At 38.2% G+C, this 18,274-nt stretch overlaps 1 protein-coding gene across 3 annotated transcripts in view; it reads left to right on the forward strand.

Annotated features, from left to right (window-relative positions):
- Positions 1-18,274, forward strand: part of amph (amphiphysin) — a 116,750-nt gene that overhangs the window by 37,278 nt on the left and 61,198 nt on the right. For all 3 annotated transcript variants that reach the window (XM_088919402.1, XM_088919400.1, XM_088919401.1), the window contains exon 3: positions 15,812-15,866. In XM_088919402.1, the coding sequence (XP_088775528.1) occupies positions 15,812-15,866 (55 nt within the window). The remainder of the gene's footprint in view (positions 1-15,811; positions 15,867-18,274) is intronic.

Consider the following 18,274-nt stretch of genomic DNA (forward strand, 5'->3'; position numbering starts at 1 on the left):
TAGTTGGGCGACACGGTGGCATACAGTAGTGGTTAGCATTGCTGCCTCCCAGCTTTGGGGACTTGGGGTTCTGTCTGCGTGGAGTTTGTATGGTCCCCCCATGTTCACATGGGCTCATTCCAGGTACTCCACTTTCCTCACACAGTCCAAAGACATATACTGGTAGATTAACTGGCTTCCAGGTGTCACGAGAGCTCCCGCGAAGCGTAGTTCAGGACCCTATCAAGACAGTATAATCCGGAAGTGACTGGAATAAGACTTCAAGGAAAACACGGCAGGAACAGGACGGGATGACTGACAGGGGGGCGCTGTGATCTGGTGCTCAGGGGGCGTGGCGCAGGCGAACAAGTCCTAAGGTAGTCCAAAGGGAAACCGGGGCTCAGTCCAGGGTCCAGGAGCTGGGAGATCCAATCCGAGACAGACAAAATTAAATCTGTAAATCTGGGATCCGGAACACGAACAGGGACAGGGAACCAGGAGGATAAAAACAGTAATGAGGCCAGGTGCTCCGACCCCTGGACTCAGCAGGACTCAGCAGGTCAGGACGCCTTGATGAAGCCTGTGCCGTCGGATCTCTCTAGGACCTGCTGGTAGGTGGGCTTTCCGGGCGTCCGTCTTTCAATGTGGAGCCATGAATAGTGAGAGCACCAGGCTTAAATACAGGAGACAAACAGGGGGCAGGTGCATGTACTCAACTAAAATACGAAAGGGCCGGAGCGCCCTTAAGAGAATGGATTACGATTGTGACACCAGGAAAATCAGCTGGCATCCCGTCCAAGGTGTACAGTATCTTGCTTTGTACCTGTTGCTTGTCGAGTTAGGCTTCGCTGCCCCCTGTTGTAAAAAAAAGCAGGAAAGAAAATGGATGGATTGTATGATGTAGGAAAGCCTTAAAAATTAGGAAAGATAAAGTCCATACCAGCACCAAAGTGTCAAAGCTCATACCGGTTTTTGTAGTGTTAATCTTACTTGAGAGCATGTGACTCCATCCCTGCATGGGGCATTATTCTACTGCAGAGATTCCACTGCAGCAGTTCTGGCCCCACTTAGTCAGCTGGGTGGACTGGACCAACTACAGTAGCATAATGTACCTTGTTCAAGTGTCTGCAGCAGGGACTTGAGCTCCCAGCTTGTTGGTCATTAATCCGTAGGCTTACCCACTATGCTATGACACCTTCCAAGGTAAAGACTGCATGACATGTATTTTATCTGTAAATTTGGAAGTGCTGGTTATTTCTGTTTCTTATCCCCCTGCATTTTGGGTTTTGAGTCTCATACTAACATGGAATGTCAAATGGGGGTATCCCAGAGCACAGTCATGTATGGAAGTGAGTATCACATGGGTGATTAGGGTTTATCAGCAGTGAACTGGAGATGACTGGGACTGAGGGATTTTGCTGTTACCACAACCTGTTATTTCAGCAGTATGGGTTTGAATGTTTGGTGTCAGGAGGGAATTGAATAATCTATTTTGTAAATGTTGTTCCCACTCCTGAATCCACTGGTGCTTTGCCTAAAAGATATATCACTAATTGAGTTGTACAAATTTGTCTTGTTTTCGCATACAGGGTTTGTGACTTTTAGTGGCCTTGACCACAAAATGACTTGTTAATTTAAATATTCAGACCTAATATTGTTAATTCGAAACTTTCATCCTGAGAAAAAACCTAATTCTAAATCTTAAATTCTTCTTAAAACTGAACAAAAAAATCAAGGTTACTTAGCACTGCTAGGCTGGATTCTAAATTTAAGTTTTTCAAATATTACCATTGCTGGATATTTGTTTCTTATATGAACTTCATTACAATTATCATCAAGCATTATTTCTCAAATGCAATACAGAAACCTTTGGTTATCCATGACTTGCTAACAATATATACTGTAGTCAGCTCCTTCCAGTATGTGCCAGTTTGAAGAGGTGTATAAACCTGTCAGTTGTGAAGCATTTGGGTTACATCCTTCAGCAAGAGAGGGACAGAATAGATGTTTAACCAGTAGTAGTCTGTAATCTCATAAGACATTCTGCTTAACAGAATTAACAAGAGTTCCAAACGCCACACTAATGAATATTCATCTATCCATTCAGTTTCTAACCACTTCATCCATTTCAGGGCTGTGAGGGAGCTGTAGTCTGTCTTGGCAAGCAACGGGCTCAAGGCAGAACACATCCTGGATGAGATGCCAGTCCAACGCAGCGCAGACACACAGACACAAACACTCACAACCGGACCGATTTCACCAGAAGCCTATTAACCAAAGAATATGTCTTTGGACTGTGGGAGAAAACCACAGCATCTGGGGGAAACCCACACACATACCATCCCAGGTCTGGAATTGAACCAAGGGCCCCTGCAATAAGAGGCAGTTATGTTAACCACTGCACCACCATGCTGCCTAATGAGTATTCAAGCAAACAAAATTGTGGACAAACATGTACACAAAAAGAAATATGCTTCTCACGATAGTATGTGAAAGAAACTTATTCATTTCCATTTATTTGGATATAACACCTTTCACAATAAGGTTGTGAAGTGACCATACATGTTGTGAATACAGAACAGAAAAGACCAGAAGACAACGGAGGAGAGGAACCAAAAACTCCTTAGTAAGGAGAAAAAAAACCTCTAGGGGTCCAAGGTTAACTGGCTGCCTAACCCCTTTGGGCATGCTAACATTAGACAATTAAAAAAGGAAATAAATGAACAAGGGTATTAATCCATCCATCATGTCTTCTGTATGTCAGGACTCCATGCAGATCTCTGTGCACCAGCAAAATCCTCCTAAACGATAGCTATATCCACAATGTTCCTCTTGGATCCATGGCAGTGATGCAGCATCAAACTCAAATGGTGTCCAGCCCGGGCACCATCCGGACATGTGGGGAGGAGAACAGGATAGTTTGGTCAGAACAGATGTATCTACCTGGAAGGCCAACACTGAGACACGCAATGGCATGTACAGCAGCACCAGCAGCCGTGGTTGCAGCAGGCTATAATGTAAGGTGTGAGTAGGCTAGGCTAAAGTAATAGGTCTTCAATCTGGATTTGAATACTGAGATTGACTCTGCATCCTGAACATGGGGTGGGAGACTGTTCCATAAGCTAGGGGCCCTGTAACTAAAGGATTTACCACCAACTGTTTTTTTTATTAATGCGTGGAATATGAAGAAGACCTGCATTCTGTGATCTAAGCGGGCGACTTGGATTGTATATATTAATGAGTTCCATTAGATAGACAGGTGCCTGACTTCTGAGAGCCTTATGAGTAAGTAGAAGGATTTTGAAGTCCGCCCTGTACCTGACAGGGAGCCAGTAAAGAGAGCTACTGTACCTGTAAGTATAGGGATTATATGGTCGTACTTTCTGCTCCTAGTAACAGTTCTAGCTGCTGCATTCTGAATTCTCTGTAAGGTGTTGAAAGAGTGATGGGTGGTCCCTGATAGTAGGGCATTGCAGTAGTCCAACCTGCTGTATACAAGAGCATGTATTAATTTCTCTGTGTTTTGAGTGGAGAGAAACTGCCTTAGTTTTCCAATATTTCTTAACTGTAGGAAGCATGTTTTCGATACTGTTTTAACATGAGAGTTAAACGAGAGCTTTGTTTCTGTCACGATTGTAGTCCCTCCTCCTTAAGGGCGCTCCGGCTCTTTCACTTTGGATTTAATTCTGTGCACCTGACCCCTGTTCCCAGTCCACCTTAAAAGCCAGGCGCTGACGTTCATCCTGGCTCTGCATCTGGTTTCCGTACTGTGCGAGTCCGGGACCTGGAAGTGCCTGGTCCCGTTCCCTGTCCGCCGGTTCCGACCCGTTTCATGTTTTAATTCCTTGTTGGATGGATCACCTGGCTATGGACTTTCTTGTGTTTTTGGATTCCCCTTCTGGATTACTTTTGGATTGTTTGCCTCGCCCACACCTCCCCCGTGCACCAGCGCACTTTGGACACGCCCCCCTGTTTTCATCCCCGTATTCCTGCATGACTTTTTCCTAGTGTTACCTCACGATTCTGGATTGTGTCGTCCGCATAGGGTCCGGGAGGAACTGTTCGTTACAGTTTCTAATATGACGCCTAGGTTATGTGCTGAGTCTTTGAGGCACATTTTTAAATCCTCTGAGTTAAGTGCTGAAGTAATAGTAGTCCTATCAGTATTGTTGCCTCCAAACAACAGAACCTCAGTTTTTATCAGAGTTGAGTAACAAAAAGTTTATGTAGTTTATGTAGGTGATTTATTATTTATACGTGAGGACTGTAACAACAGAATGGTGTTGGCTACTTGTTGTCCCTCAAGTACTGAAGAGGCATCATATGAACACTTCGCTACTAATAACTACATCAACCCAGGGGCTTGCTTAAGGGGACAGACTGAACTGTCTGTTTTAGTCTGTTTAGTGTGTTTTGTATAGGCAGATCATCCAATGTTTGGAAGCTTACAAAAAGATTTTTCGCATTAGATGGTTGCATTTTGAGAGTTGAATTATCAGTGGTTTTAAGAAGCATTTTGCCAGCATTTTTTGAATTCCACAGATACCATCAGCATACAGCTGTCAGGAGTTTCTGACAATCGCCCTGATAAATCTAATTTTGTTTCAGCCTTTCTAGGTTTATAGATCAAAAACCTGCACCTGCTGTATGTTCTGATGTCTGAAATCTCCTGGCGTGTTTAAAATGTGACCATGTCTTATTGTAAAATATGTTGGCTTTGGCAGTCGGTACTGTATAATTATTCTAGGTATATTACTGTAATAGCTAATCTTACAACATGAAGTTTCCAGGACATCCCTTGGTGTGAACAACAAGCATTGTAGATGAACACCTGGTTGGTGATTAAACTCCACTGCAACCCTTGTTCTGTTTTTTGCTGATGTTTTATAATTGTTTTTATCAAACGTCTCTGATGAAGACGTTTAATGCTAAACATTGTTCAGTTTTTCTCACTGAAATTGTGCTCCTCATCATGCCATGGAAGTCTGAAGCCAGGATACACTTTACTTTTTACTGTGTATCATTTCACTTTAGATACACAGTAAAACTGAGGGTTTACTGTGTCTCTCAGTACTGAATAAGTGATCAAGGTTAACCAATTAAATATCCAAATGTGTTTCTTTGTTCTGTTCTCTGCTTGGCTGTAAATAGTGTCTAATTCAGTTAGCACTGAATGTACAGATTGCATGAATTTTGCTGAGCTTTTCCGAGGTCTCTGACAGATGAAATAAATTGGTGACAGCTTGAACTCAATAATGTACTGTAATAATGCTGGGGAACAGTATTTAAATTAGCCTTTCAAGAACAAGAAAGTGAGGCCAAGCTTGGTCAATTGAATTCCTTTGTAGAAGAATTATTCTAACTTTTTATACCATTTAATTACTTAGGGCAGGGTTGTCAAACTCATTTGCTGTGGCAGGCCAGATTTGATTTAAATGTACTGTAAATGTAAGACCTATACTATAAATTGAAAATACTAGGCACAACTATCAAATAGTAGTATTTATTTGTAGTATTGAGCATTTTTGTTGTTTATTTTAAAAAGAAGTATATTTGTATTCTTAGTATTTCTTCAATAGATGCCAATTTACAAAATGTACTTATTACCCTCTGAGAACAGGATGTTTTGTAACATTATTAAACATAATTATTGAAAATTATTATTATTATTTTGAAGTTATGATAGTTGTGCTTAATCATTATGTCTGTAAATCTCTGTTCTGTTAGAAAGGAATATTATCTGGATATCATTTCAATAACTTAAGTTAATAAATTAAATATATACACCAACCCCAAGGTGCAGAGATTCTCAATGAAATAATTTTTGCTAAAATAAAGCATGTATTTTAATTCCAGTGCACTACAGTGAAGAGCCTTCCTTTTTGATATTGCATAGTGATTTTAAGCGTTGAACATCCTTTTTATTTTTTATGTCATGACAGAAAACATTTTTTAAAAAACAAATGTTGCATGTGCTTAAGTTGTTATAAAAACAAAGAAAAATTAGAAACAAAATGTTTTACATGCAGTGACAGAAAGTGTTGAAAAAGCTGCTCTTTACGTATATTCTTCTTCTTGTTATTAAATGATTGAAATGTAATTTAAACTTTACATTACAAACCAATTCTGAGAAGCAAATTACATCTGGAAACTGAGGGTTAGATTTTCATGAATAAATCAATTGGCAAACTGCAGGATTCATGAAATGTAAGTTATACAGGCTTTAAGATTTGAGATCAGCTTCACCTAACCTTGATCAAGGGACACATACAGGTACTATCAAGCTACTGTGGTATAAAGGAAAATGATCATCTTTTCTCACAACAAGCAAAGGCTTAGTGTTTTCATCTAGGAAACTGTAGAAGAAAAAAACACAAGGTTAAAGGGACAAATATCACAAAAATAAATACAGAATACTATTTGCTAGATATCAGTGTTCCTATAGCTAAAGTGATTCTATAGCTCATTGGTGGTTCCTGCTTTACAAATCAATTATGTCAACTTACAGTATATGCATTTCTCCACTTCTCTTGAATCACACAACATTCTCTTTTTAGTTCTTTCTTCCATAATTGCGAGGTCCTTTTCTAAGATGTTCCTTATTGTATCTTATTGATAAAATAAAAAAACTGGTATAGTCTCAACAAGATTGGTGATGTTTCAGCTTGCTCCAAAATTTGGAGCAGGGGTTTAGAGAAGTACATGAACAGTTCTGGCAATATCAATTACTTTCTCATCGCTTTCATACAAGGACACACTCCTGTAAGGCTATACTGTATCTGTGACATCATCAAACAGGAGCTCTGCTATTGGATAGAGGTAGAGAACCACTGTTACAGTAACATCACCGAGAGCGGCTCTGTGGCTGTGGAGGCTCAGATAAGATACAAACTGAATCCCAGCTGATGACTCTGATGACAGCTACCACAATGGCTGAACAATTCAACCTGTCAGGCCAAAATCTGCTTGACATTCTTGATTTATGTGCTCTTTCACGTTGTTCTTAGTTGAAATCTACTAATCCGAAAGCTCTTGATGCTTATTTGACATTCATTAAGAAAAGAATCTAATGCACAAAGTATGGGAATTGTTTTCAAAGTGTATTATTAGATAGTACATTTAACTCAAAAACCATAGGACTTGTCATTTTTTCTAATCTTAATTTTGGCGGTGTAGTGATTGAATACTGCAAAATCACTTTTGATACACCACTATCTCCTAAGTGAGCCACTCCTAAGTGGCTCAATCATTAAAAGCACTTGACTGAGTGCAGGTTGAGCTCTGTGGTCACAGGTTTGACCTTGGGTTATGTCACTAGCCAACTCTGACCAGGATTCCCAAAAGCAGAAGCTGGCGATTGGCTGAGCGCTGCTGAGGGTAGGGTAAGATTAGTCAGCCAGGTCTGTCTACAGCACAGCAACCCCTGTGGCCTTGTTTGTCCTCCAATTGGTGACGAACCTCTGTTACGGAGCGTGTGGAATAGGAAGAGTCTGCCTACACATCCTCTTTCTCTACCCTCTTGGTTTCCCAGTTTATAGCTACTTGCCAAGATGTGAAAAAAAGACACAACTGGCTATTTCACATCAGATGCATATAAAAAATCAGGTGAATCCAAATCTTAAAAAGTTTTTTCAGTGTTTGAGGTGTTTGGATATAAGAAATGAGAGCACAGTCTGTAGGTTTGAAATAAGCTTGTTAAGGCTTCTGGAGAATCAAGCAGAGATGCTTAACTCTCAAGTACATACAGTACGTTACCAAGTGCTTCATTTATACAGTATATACTGGATATATCATGTAAAGAACAGAATTTTGTGTCAGAAAGAAATTTGAATGATTAGCTACATAGAATGCCCAACTAATGAAAAATACATATAGCTCTCTGAGCTCTTCTCTGGTCAGCTTAAATAATGATTTCTAATTTCAAAGAAACAGATTAAGTCTGCTTTCTTCAATATATAAGAAATATATAAGGATATATATATAAATATTTAGGGCCCCGGCTAGCTCAGTTGGTAGAGCATGAGACTCATAATCTCAGAGTAGTGGGTTTGTGTCCCACGTCAGGCGCCAGGTCTAACAACCTTGTCTGGTAAAAAAACCTAATGTTACGGAAACAGGATGTTGCTGCATAACAGGCAAACATCCATATATAAATATTTAAGAACTGAATAAATATATATAAATATATAATTTTGGATGCATAGGTTGCAGACCTTAATGTCCATGCTTCTATGCTTACCATCAGTATAAACAAACATATCTACAGTACAGTGCCTGGGCTTTGCCTTTCAATTTTGATAATCACACTAATGTATAAAGTACTTATTTAATTTTCATGTTAAACATTCAAATTTGTACAACTAAAAGTATTTTTTTTACTTCATTCAGAATGTGTTAAGGTAATGTAGATGATTATTTGACTGTAAATACCCTTCTTTTTAATTATAAAAAATGGATTAGCAAGTGTTTGCGTTCAGAGCACATTAGTAAGGGATAAAGATAGAGAAATAAATAAAATGTGTGTGAGAACAACCAGTTAGTGAATCGCCTGTATAGAGAGTTCGAGAAGATGTGTGGGAGAGGAAGAAAAGCACACATTTTCACATGAGAGCAGAGCAGTGCACATGGGTCAAGAAAACAGCCTATGACAGAGAATCCAGGCTATTAAGATTTTTAGCAAGATCAAAGGAATGTGCATTCACACGCTCTTACGCAGATTTCTCCTGTGAGAGCAATTCACGTGCAAACAGCACAGCAGCAGGCTGCTGCAGTAGCTTAAATAACTTCCTCAAAACCTGGAGACATGAGCACCAAAAGGGTTCACATCTGTGTAGGCTAAGACAAAAATCACACAGTACCTGAGAGGGTGAGAGAAATGCCAATAGGCAGTTGTATGCAGTACCTAAAAGGAGGGGAAAAAACCTGGTCCTGGGGATAGAAATAAACTGGTCAGGGTGAGTCAGAGGGCTGTCTATTTGGAGCTGGTAGGCTGTGAGTAGAGGAGTATTAAGTGTGGCTGGAGCAGGAAGTTGGGACCCTTCAGCTGAGCTCAGTGAAAGATACAGCTCTTAGTGGAAAGCTATGCTAGCGTCATTGGCCTAGGCGTTAGAATTATAGGAGATGGGGCAGAATAAAGGTAGTAACAGACATTGTTGCTGCGATGTCAGGTCTTCCGATATGGTATCGATTGTGGTAGAATGGACCTCTGCTACAACTGGGCCTAGTGAGGACGGACTGGGATTCTTTCTTCTCAGTATCTGAAAAAGGGCCGCAGTTACCATCAGCCGATGACAAACTCCGGAAGAGCATACTGTACGTTTAGAAAGCCGCGTCATTTCTACCTGTCACAGAAACAGCGAAAACGATACACGTTTAACCTGGGAATGCTTAATGGTGTTAAAAAGATTTTTAAAAAAAGGTGTTAAAAAAACATTTAGGCGAGGTTCTGACTTAGAGGTGTTCAGTCATAATCCCACAGATGGTAGCTTCACACCATTGGCTCCTCAGCCAAGCACACGCAGCAAATGTCTGAACCTGCGGTTTCTCTCGTACTGAGCAGGATTACTATTGCAACAACACATGGTGTTGTACTTCATGTATACAAAAAAAGAACGTGCATTTTTTTCCAAAAAAGAGGAGTGTGACAATATTCTACTGTTGTTAAAGTCAATGCTACTTTGCTAGGGAAATATTATTGCATACTGTATATTGTACAATGCAATATACAGTATTTAATATAGTGGGCAACATTGTTCACAAATTAACTATTGTGTTTAAACAGAATAATTTTCTCGTATAAATGAGATACTTTTCTTGAATAAACGAGATACTATCTCGCATGAACAAGTTAATCTTTTTTTCTCGGTGGCGTTAATAAGCTTCATGAGGCTCCATTCTGTTTCTGTTGTAATAATGATTATTATGTCATCCTTTGTAATTGTTACACAAATACGTTTGTGAAATCTCCTTGAAAAATATAAAGAATGTTGGCCTTGCAGGAGTTTGGACTAGCTCCATCAGAGTACTCATTATATTCATGCAATTAGATAACCATGGCATAGCTATAAAGGCTGTATTATTTTTATATCACCTCCTTATGTTATAAGATTTTGGAAATAAAAATCTTAACCAGGCCTTCTGTAATACAGGAGCCTGAACAGCAGGGGAATCAGAAAAATAACATCAGTGGTGTAGGAAGAAGGGATCTGAACTAAAACACCAGCCTTTGCAGATGTGATGAAAGGCTTAGAATGTGATTTGTTACTAAAATGATTAGAAATTCACCCTAAACTCTGGATTTCTGGATTCAACTCTCAACTCTGACTATCGAACTTCTTCCTTCTGGCAAACGTTTTAGGGTTCCCAAATGTAAGTCAAAAAAATGTAAATGGAAGCCTTTCTTCCACTATCCATTAAAGCTGTCGACGCAAATGTCAAGGATAAACACAATTTTGACTCTTACAGCCCACTTGAGTGCAATATGTTTTGTGATGTGTTATAAATGTTACATGTTGGCATGTGTTATACATGTGCAATAGAGTGATGTGCAATGCTTTTCTTATTTTTTGTAATAGAATAATGTGCAATGTTTCTATTTTCTTCTTTTTTTTGTTTGCATTCTATTTAAATGTACAGGAGTGCTGTCTGTCCATAAAACATTTTTACCTCAGGGGACAATAAAATCTTATTTATCTAAAGAAAGTGTAGGACAATATAATTGTGTGCTATTTTTGCACTTTTACCATTCTTATGAGCAACATAGTTGTTGCTGCTGCATTATAGATATTGGATTTCTATTCTAACTTGTGGGCAGAAGTCCAAGTCCTTCTGTTCAGAGTCTGTGTTGGTCTATCTGTGTTCCCATGGATTTTCTCCAGATGCTCAGTTTCCTCCCATTTCTCAAAGACGTGCATTCTAGGTTTGATTGGCAACTCTACATTGTGCCCCTTGAAGATTAGATTCGTGCAATAAACTAGGAAGATTTATTTAGAACATTGTGTACAAGTTTGGTCACCTCATTACAAAAAAATATTGCTGCTCAATCAGGTTAGAGGGCAGCAACTATATCAGATTTCTCTTACTTTGATTATTGAATGTTTGTTATTAACTGTCATAAATGATGCTCTGCATTCCTATCTTTGGGCCTGTTTTCTCTTGTGTTACAAATGTAAGAATATTTGGTGGGTGAAAACTGCAAATGTATTTATTTTCAGTTTGATAGAAATATCCAGGGGGTAGTTTTATCATCTAATTTTCCTTAACTGAAACCCACTCCCAAGGTTTATGAGATAATTTGTTTTTAGTTTGTGGTAGCTATGGGATTAAATTTTGCAGTTTCAAGGCTCTGTTGTGTTAAAGGCAAATTGCGATGTTTGTGCAGAGGGGGTAGAGATTTTCACACATAATGAAACAGCTAATCAAAGAGATTTCTCCAGTAATACTGATGTTCACTTTTAAAACAATGTACATTCAGACAGTAAAATTACTGTTTTAACACACCTTTAAATCCCCTCAGAATCCTTGAGCTTGTTCAAACTATTGAAAGTGCTTGTTGAAGCACTTTGCTGGCTGCACATGATAACATAGCTTAATGTTGTTTCCACTGAGAAAATGTCAGTTTGTATTTATTGCATTGCTGTGTAATTCTCTGTCTTAAATGGCAACTCCTGGGGTTGCATTATAACAATTTTTATCAAATTTCTTTTTTGCAAGGAGTCAATGTGCTGGACGGTGTTTTGGGTATTAGACAAATGCTGGACACAGAACTTAGTTTAAATTCTTTGCGCCCCTTTCACTAAGCTAAGCAAGACTGGACTGGTGACTTACAGTTTCTAGATGTGGTGTTGGTGGTCCAGTAGGTGGCACACTTCCATTCCTGTATGGAAATGCTGTTTGTTAGATGTGATTAAGGGGTGTATGTACAGTCTATGCCTATCAGTGCAATATTAAATCCCATTCCTTAATTAGAAAAATTATTTATTAAGATTTGTGTATTTTTCCAGAACAAAATTCAGGAGAGCAATTGTGAACCATGTGTGAATGTAAAAGTGCACTGTTCAATTCAGAGTTGAAACACACTTGATTTTTCTGAAATAACCAAGTTCTGTCACTTCGATGTTGAAGTACATTCAGTGATTGAGTTAACAGAGATAAAACGTGGACAAGCTATTTATAACAGTCCATCTACCTCCTTGTGCAGGTTGCCAATCTGTTGCTCTTGCTTTTTTATCAAACGTGTATTTTTCTATATAATGGCTTATACAATGGTTTGGTTTTGGTTTGGATCTTTGAGCTAGTGTTCACAAGGTCACATTTTATGACATTTTTCAGTCCTTAAATCTGAGCATACTGAGTATGCTCTGTGGTGGCGTACAATCTCTGTATTACATGGGTTTCTTGGTGTAGTTATGGTTGTATTTTGATGTGCACAAGAATTCTGATCATGGATGAAAACAACTTTTTTTTTTTCATTCATGTAGCAAAAAGTTAATTTGAGGTAATTTGTGTAGAAAATCTTTAAATCTGAGTAGCGATTTTTAAATGTAAGCATTGAGAATATTTATATATTAAAAATGGAAAAAATTAATTTGATGTTTTTTAGTCCTTTAAAAAGATAAACTTCATTTGTTGTTTTCTGCCCTGAAACTACTTTATTTTGATATTAGGATAAGAGTCTTTTCAGTCAACAATTCATGTTCTTAAATGATATCTATGGTATGTTACATTACATCACTATTTTACACCTTTTCTTGTCACTGCTTAGTAAATTACTTATACTGTAATAGGCAAAATATATTTTAATTCACAATTCATTGGATTTATAGAACACTTTTTATCCAAAGGATCTCAAAGCTCTTTAGTTATAGTAGTACAGTAATAGGTAACCCCCTTCGTATCCACCAGTAATGCTAACAGCTGTTATGCTCCCCGGCCTCACTCACATTGACAGGACAGTGAGACTCCATGCTGCTGGCCTTAGAGGAAGGCGACCTGTCACAGGCCCTCTGTTCACACCTCCTAGACGTCACACCTGACTGGCTTGGGCCAGACAGAGGCTGTGATGGACTCATCAGCAGTGGCATCAGGTCCTCTTCACGGATGAGTCACTCTCTAGCCTGCTCCATGCAGATGGGAGGGCCAGAGTGTGGAAGAAGAAGTGTTGTGTTTCTTTTTTCTATCAGTATATATATAATATATAATATTATATAATATTTAAAAAAATATGTTTTTAGACAGGTCTGCTGCCCAATAATGTGTTCAAGTGCCCAGGAATGTTTAAAGCTAATATTATATATTAGTTTCAATTTCAAAGGAATTATATGAGTTATATTTGGAAAGGACTTAAGTGTCAGTGAAATACCAAGGGATCATATTGTTGTTTTTGACATACAGTATTTGAGTTTGCCAGAGGTGTCTGAAGGTGAGAGTAGACAGTAAAATAAAATCTTAGAGATGTTAATGAGACATTTATGAAAATCACAGTGATAAATGTACCTTTTAAATCACTGTTAGCATAGAGCATTCATGAAGCCCACAGCTTTTACTGAAGTGTCACTTTGTTAACAGCCTTAGCGTACTTCTGGAATGCCCTAACGCATTTGTGCTCTTTACTCTGCACAGTGACTGTACTGTATAACTTTCTCACTCTCACAACATTAGAGCTATGGAATGGATCATTTCTGTAGGCAACTACTATCTCTTATAGAGAGATCTACTGAACGTACTGTAATAACAGCTTACATAAGAAATTAGGGAAGGTTACATATAAGAGGAAGTCATTTGGCCATACATGCTATGCCAGTGTATATTTATAATTGATATATCAAAAGGTAACATTACACAAGCCATTTCCTTAAGATAATAGATAATAGAGTTCTGTTATGGAATAGTGTAGTAAAATGCATATGAAACCTTATATTTTTTTAACTTTCTGTGTTTTTAAAAAATGTATACATTATAGAATACACAGCATGTATCCCCTCAATCCCTGCTTTCTAGCGCATCCCAGCAATAGTTCAAACCAATTAGTCAGAACTACCTAAAGGTCTATACTGGGCTGGACTGCTGTACCTAATCCCTGGTACCAAGTTTCCATACTAATTCAAACATGATGGTGATGAACTGTGTTAGGGATTCAGATAAGTGAAATATAACGATAGAAATCCTGTAGTAGCAGAAGAGATATACAGCTCAAGGCCGTGACTCATGCCAATTTAATTGCCTGCTTTGAATCTTTAAACAGAGCTTTAGGATCTCGCATTAATAATATGAGTGTCAGTAGCAATTCCCAGAGAGAGCTGTAACCTATGACTCACAGCTACCAATGATGAAAAATGTAGTGCCACAGAAAGAAAAAAAAATCAAATAAAATTCGTAAAAATGATTTTTGCATCCTAAAAGAAACACCGCAATACACCACTGAAATTACCTGTCCTTTTAAATTAGCTTGAATATTTTTCTCACCCTGAGTTTCTTATACTGTACGTACACTTTAGGGATTAAAGTCTTGAAAGAAAGGTTGAGCGTGGATTAAGCAGCTTGATCAATTCTGCAGAAATTAAATGAAACACAGGCTGATTTTAAATCCACACTGACCTACCAGTCAATCTCAAATTTTCAAACCAAGTTCTTGATGCTACAGTAGGTTTCAATTACAGTAGATAGGAGCAAGTATCTTCCAGCAAATGGAAAGACACTATAATTTGCTAGATTTGTGATTGGGTAGTGGATCCGTTTTCTATAATCCAGGCCCTGGTATCTTAACAAACCTTTTGACTTGTGTCCTCTCTGACCACAAAACTGTAGGTCCTGTATAATTCCTGTAATAGAGGTAGTTTCAACTCAACATAACGTGCCAGAGGGGTCTTTTAAAACTAATCTAGATGGACTGTATGAGATAGAAAGGGCCAAATAGAGGATTTCCTAGAGAAATTAAATATGTGTAAGAAAATGTAAATGCAAAAGCAAGAAGAATGCACCAAGATAAAAGAAATACAGAGATTAAAAGGTAACAAGGGACAAGGACAAATCCGGAAGGTCAGGGACAGGTGAGGTAAAATTATTATTGTCCAGCTCATTAGCTTTCTTTAATAGTTGAGTAAAACTAGATGGGTACTTATGCAACGGGCACCTGGCAGGATATGCCTTGGACAGGACACCGGCCCATCACAGACCGGACAGAGACAAACACAAACAAGCACACACTCACATAAGAGCCCGTTTTCCCACAAAACAATTAACCTACAGGTATGTTTTTAGAATGTGTGAGGAAACCAGCACTCCCTTAGGAAACCTAAGTGAACATGGGGAGACCATGCAAACTCCACACGTATTGAACCCCATGTCCAGAACTGGACCGAGGGCCCCACCACGGAGAGGCAACAATGCTAACCACTGTACCACCATGTTATCCATTGCTTTATGACAGTTAAAATACTAATATGTTTGAATGTCAGTCATTCACAACTTCTGTAGTGTCCTGTCCCTGGAAGTGGCCAGTCTGGGAGTCCTGAGCCCTAACGTCTTTCCTTCAGTTTTGCAGACTCATTTCCCCTCTCCCCACCACCTTAATTAGGGGCCTCCTTTCCCTTTCTCCCTCTACTGCGCCAAACCCCAGGCTGAGCAGTTGCAGCCATTACTCTCTTTCTTCCCCCTCTTGCCTCCTTCCTGCCTCTTCTTTCTGAGTGGACCGGAAAGTTCTAGTTTCCTGCCCCTCTTAATACACTGCCACCTATGCAAGGGGAAGGGTGTGTCAGCAACACCTATATAATTGTGTGAGCACATCTGACCCATGTTGCTCCAACTTGATGATGCTGTTTGTCTTTTTTTACAGGCTGAGGGAAGCAGGCTACAGAGGGAAATGCGAGCTTACTTAACTGCTGTTAAAGGTGAGCAAATTGAAAAAAAAATTGGTTCATGGAAATGATTGAAAAGCTAAAGCCATTGTAGCTGGTGGGGAAACAGAGGACTTACAGTATTCCAAAAATTCTGAGCAGGAATGCATTTTGGGAACCTGTCAGGGTTATTTTCTTATTATCACATCAGCACTGCCAATTCTGAAGTGCTTATTACATTTTAAACCGGCCCTATTTTTACCGCTTTAACTCAAGTATTATTTAACTTTTCAGTCTGAAGGACAAAAAGTGAAAAAAACCTCAAGAGCTAATGCCTGATGCCATTTGGCAAGATTACAAAATAATAAGTTCTGTCACATTGGTCACATAAAGTTGCTGCATAGTTAATGGAATGCTTTTCACAAGCATTCTTGTTAAAGAACCATTATGAGATTTGTGTCCTCAGAATACAGAAATAGTGAAGAGTAAAGGGCAGCCTCTCTGGATTTTTTATAATTCATCAGAGTTAAAGGCAACTTAAAGCATGACTGGATGGTGGAGAAATATGAGACTCTTTCCCCAAAATCTTCTGCTTTGAAGTCTATGTCATGCAAAGCTAAGGTTCTAATAAGCTTTGAAGACATGGGTTCATTGTATCAAGTTTGCAAGATAGCTACAATGATTTTAAACCCCCAAAAATAGTTGAGTCCACAAAGATGTGTGAGCTGTCTTGGCTTCTTTTGTGTAACAGTATTTCTATTAATAATTTTATTTTACAGTATACAGTACCTACACAGTTTAGAATTCTGAAGTGCTTATTACATTTTAAACCGGCCCTATTTTTACCACTTTAACTCAAGTATTATTTAACTTTTCAGTCTGAAGACAAAAAGTGAAAAAAACCTCAAGAGTTAATGCCTGATGCCATTTGGCAAGATTACAAAATAATAAGTTCTGTCACATTGGTCACATAAAGTTGCTGCATAGTTAATGGAATGCTTTTCACAAGCATTCTTGTTAAAGAACCATTATGAGATTTGTGTCCTCAGAATACAGAAATAGTGACGAGTAAAGGGCAGCCTCTCTGGATTTTTTATAATTCATCAGAGTTAAAGGCAACTTAAAGCATGACTGGATGGTGGAGAAATATGAGACTCTTTCCCCAAAATCTTCTGCTTTGAAGTCTATGTCATGCAAAGCTAAGGTTCTAATAAGCTTTGAAGACATGGGTTCATTGTATCAAGTTTGCAAGATAGCTACAATGATTTTAAACCCCCAAAAATAGTTGAGTCCACAAAGATGTGTGAGCTGTCTTGGCTTCTTTTGTGTACAGTAACAGTATTTCTATTAATAATTTTATTTTACAGTATACAGTACCTACACAGTTTAGAATCGATATCTCACATCAACAACCCACATGGGTGAATAAGGAAGAATAGACAGGCTGTTTTAGAAAATATGTTTTACAAAGATTTACTAAAAACTAACAAAAGAGAAAACATAATAAAATACAAATTTTATTAAAAGTTAACTACAACCGTTAGACTAAGAACAAACTTCATTAAGGTAAGGCTATATTATACTGTATGTACTGTACATTACAACCTACTGTATATCAGAAAGCTGATTGGACTATAAAGCAAGCCAGCAGCAGCAGCAGATTGCACTGTCTTAGTGTTCACTAAAAAGACCAAGTGTTAGACTTTTAAGTGCTGTAAATACAAATTTTGAAATGAAGTTCACAATATGCTTACCAATAATGCTTTCATGCCAACCTAGTAATAACATTCTTCCATCTGTTATTCAATAGTATTTTAGCAGCTGCATTCTGCAGTAATTGCAAGCCAAATAATGCTATATTATATTTTAATTAAAAATAAAGCATAACTAGTCTTATTAGTCTAATCTGGTATATATATAAAGGCATACATTTTTTTGTCAAAATTATAAAATAAATTGAATGATCAAATTGTAGCAGTAATATGCAGATGGACTGTGAAATGACATGTTTAAAACAGTATATGATTCAAAGCACATTTTAGAATAAAAGATTACTTCCAGTTTCCTCTCCTCAGATCCTCAGGTTTAACAATTTAGGCAAAAAACAAATAACAAGTCTATTTTTGTCAGTTTCTCTGTTACCATGACATTTACCTTATCTTGATTTAATCATAAAAAGACACAAAACTTTGAGTCTTCAAACTTAAAATGCCTACTCTAAATACTCTCCAAACCTGCTCACAATATTATTCAAAAGACTAGCATGTTCTCTGAGACAGATGCCTTAAATTCATCATTATTCACTATTGTTTTTAATGCTACCTGTGTAACATGGAGACTACTCTGGTCAGCACTTTAACCTGCCCCTAAAATCAGAGGTGTAGTTGCTCCTCCTGTTTTCAGTGGCTTGACCTCATGAACAGCAGGGTGTAGATCAATAAGCTGCCAGACTGATGTGTCTC

The sequence above is a fragment of the Atractosteus spatula genome, chromosome 6 (genome assembly GCF_055471065.1).
Source record: "Atractosteus spatula isolate fAtrSpa1 chromosome 6, fAtrSpa1.hap1, whole genome shotgun sequence".
Taxonomy (NCBI): Eukaryota; Metazoa; Chordata; class Actinopteri; order Semionotiformes; family Lepisosteidae; genus Atractosteus; species Atractosteus spatula.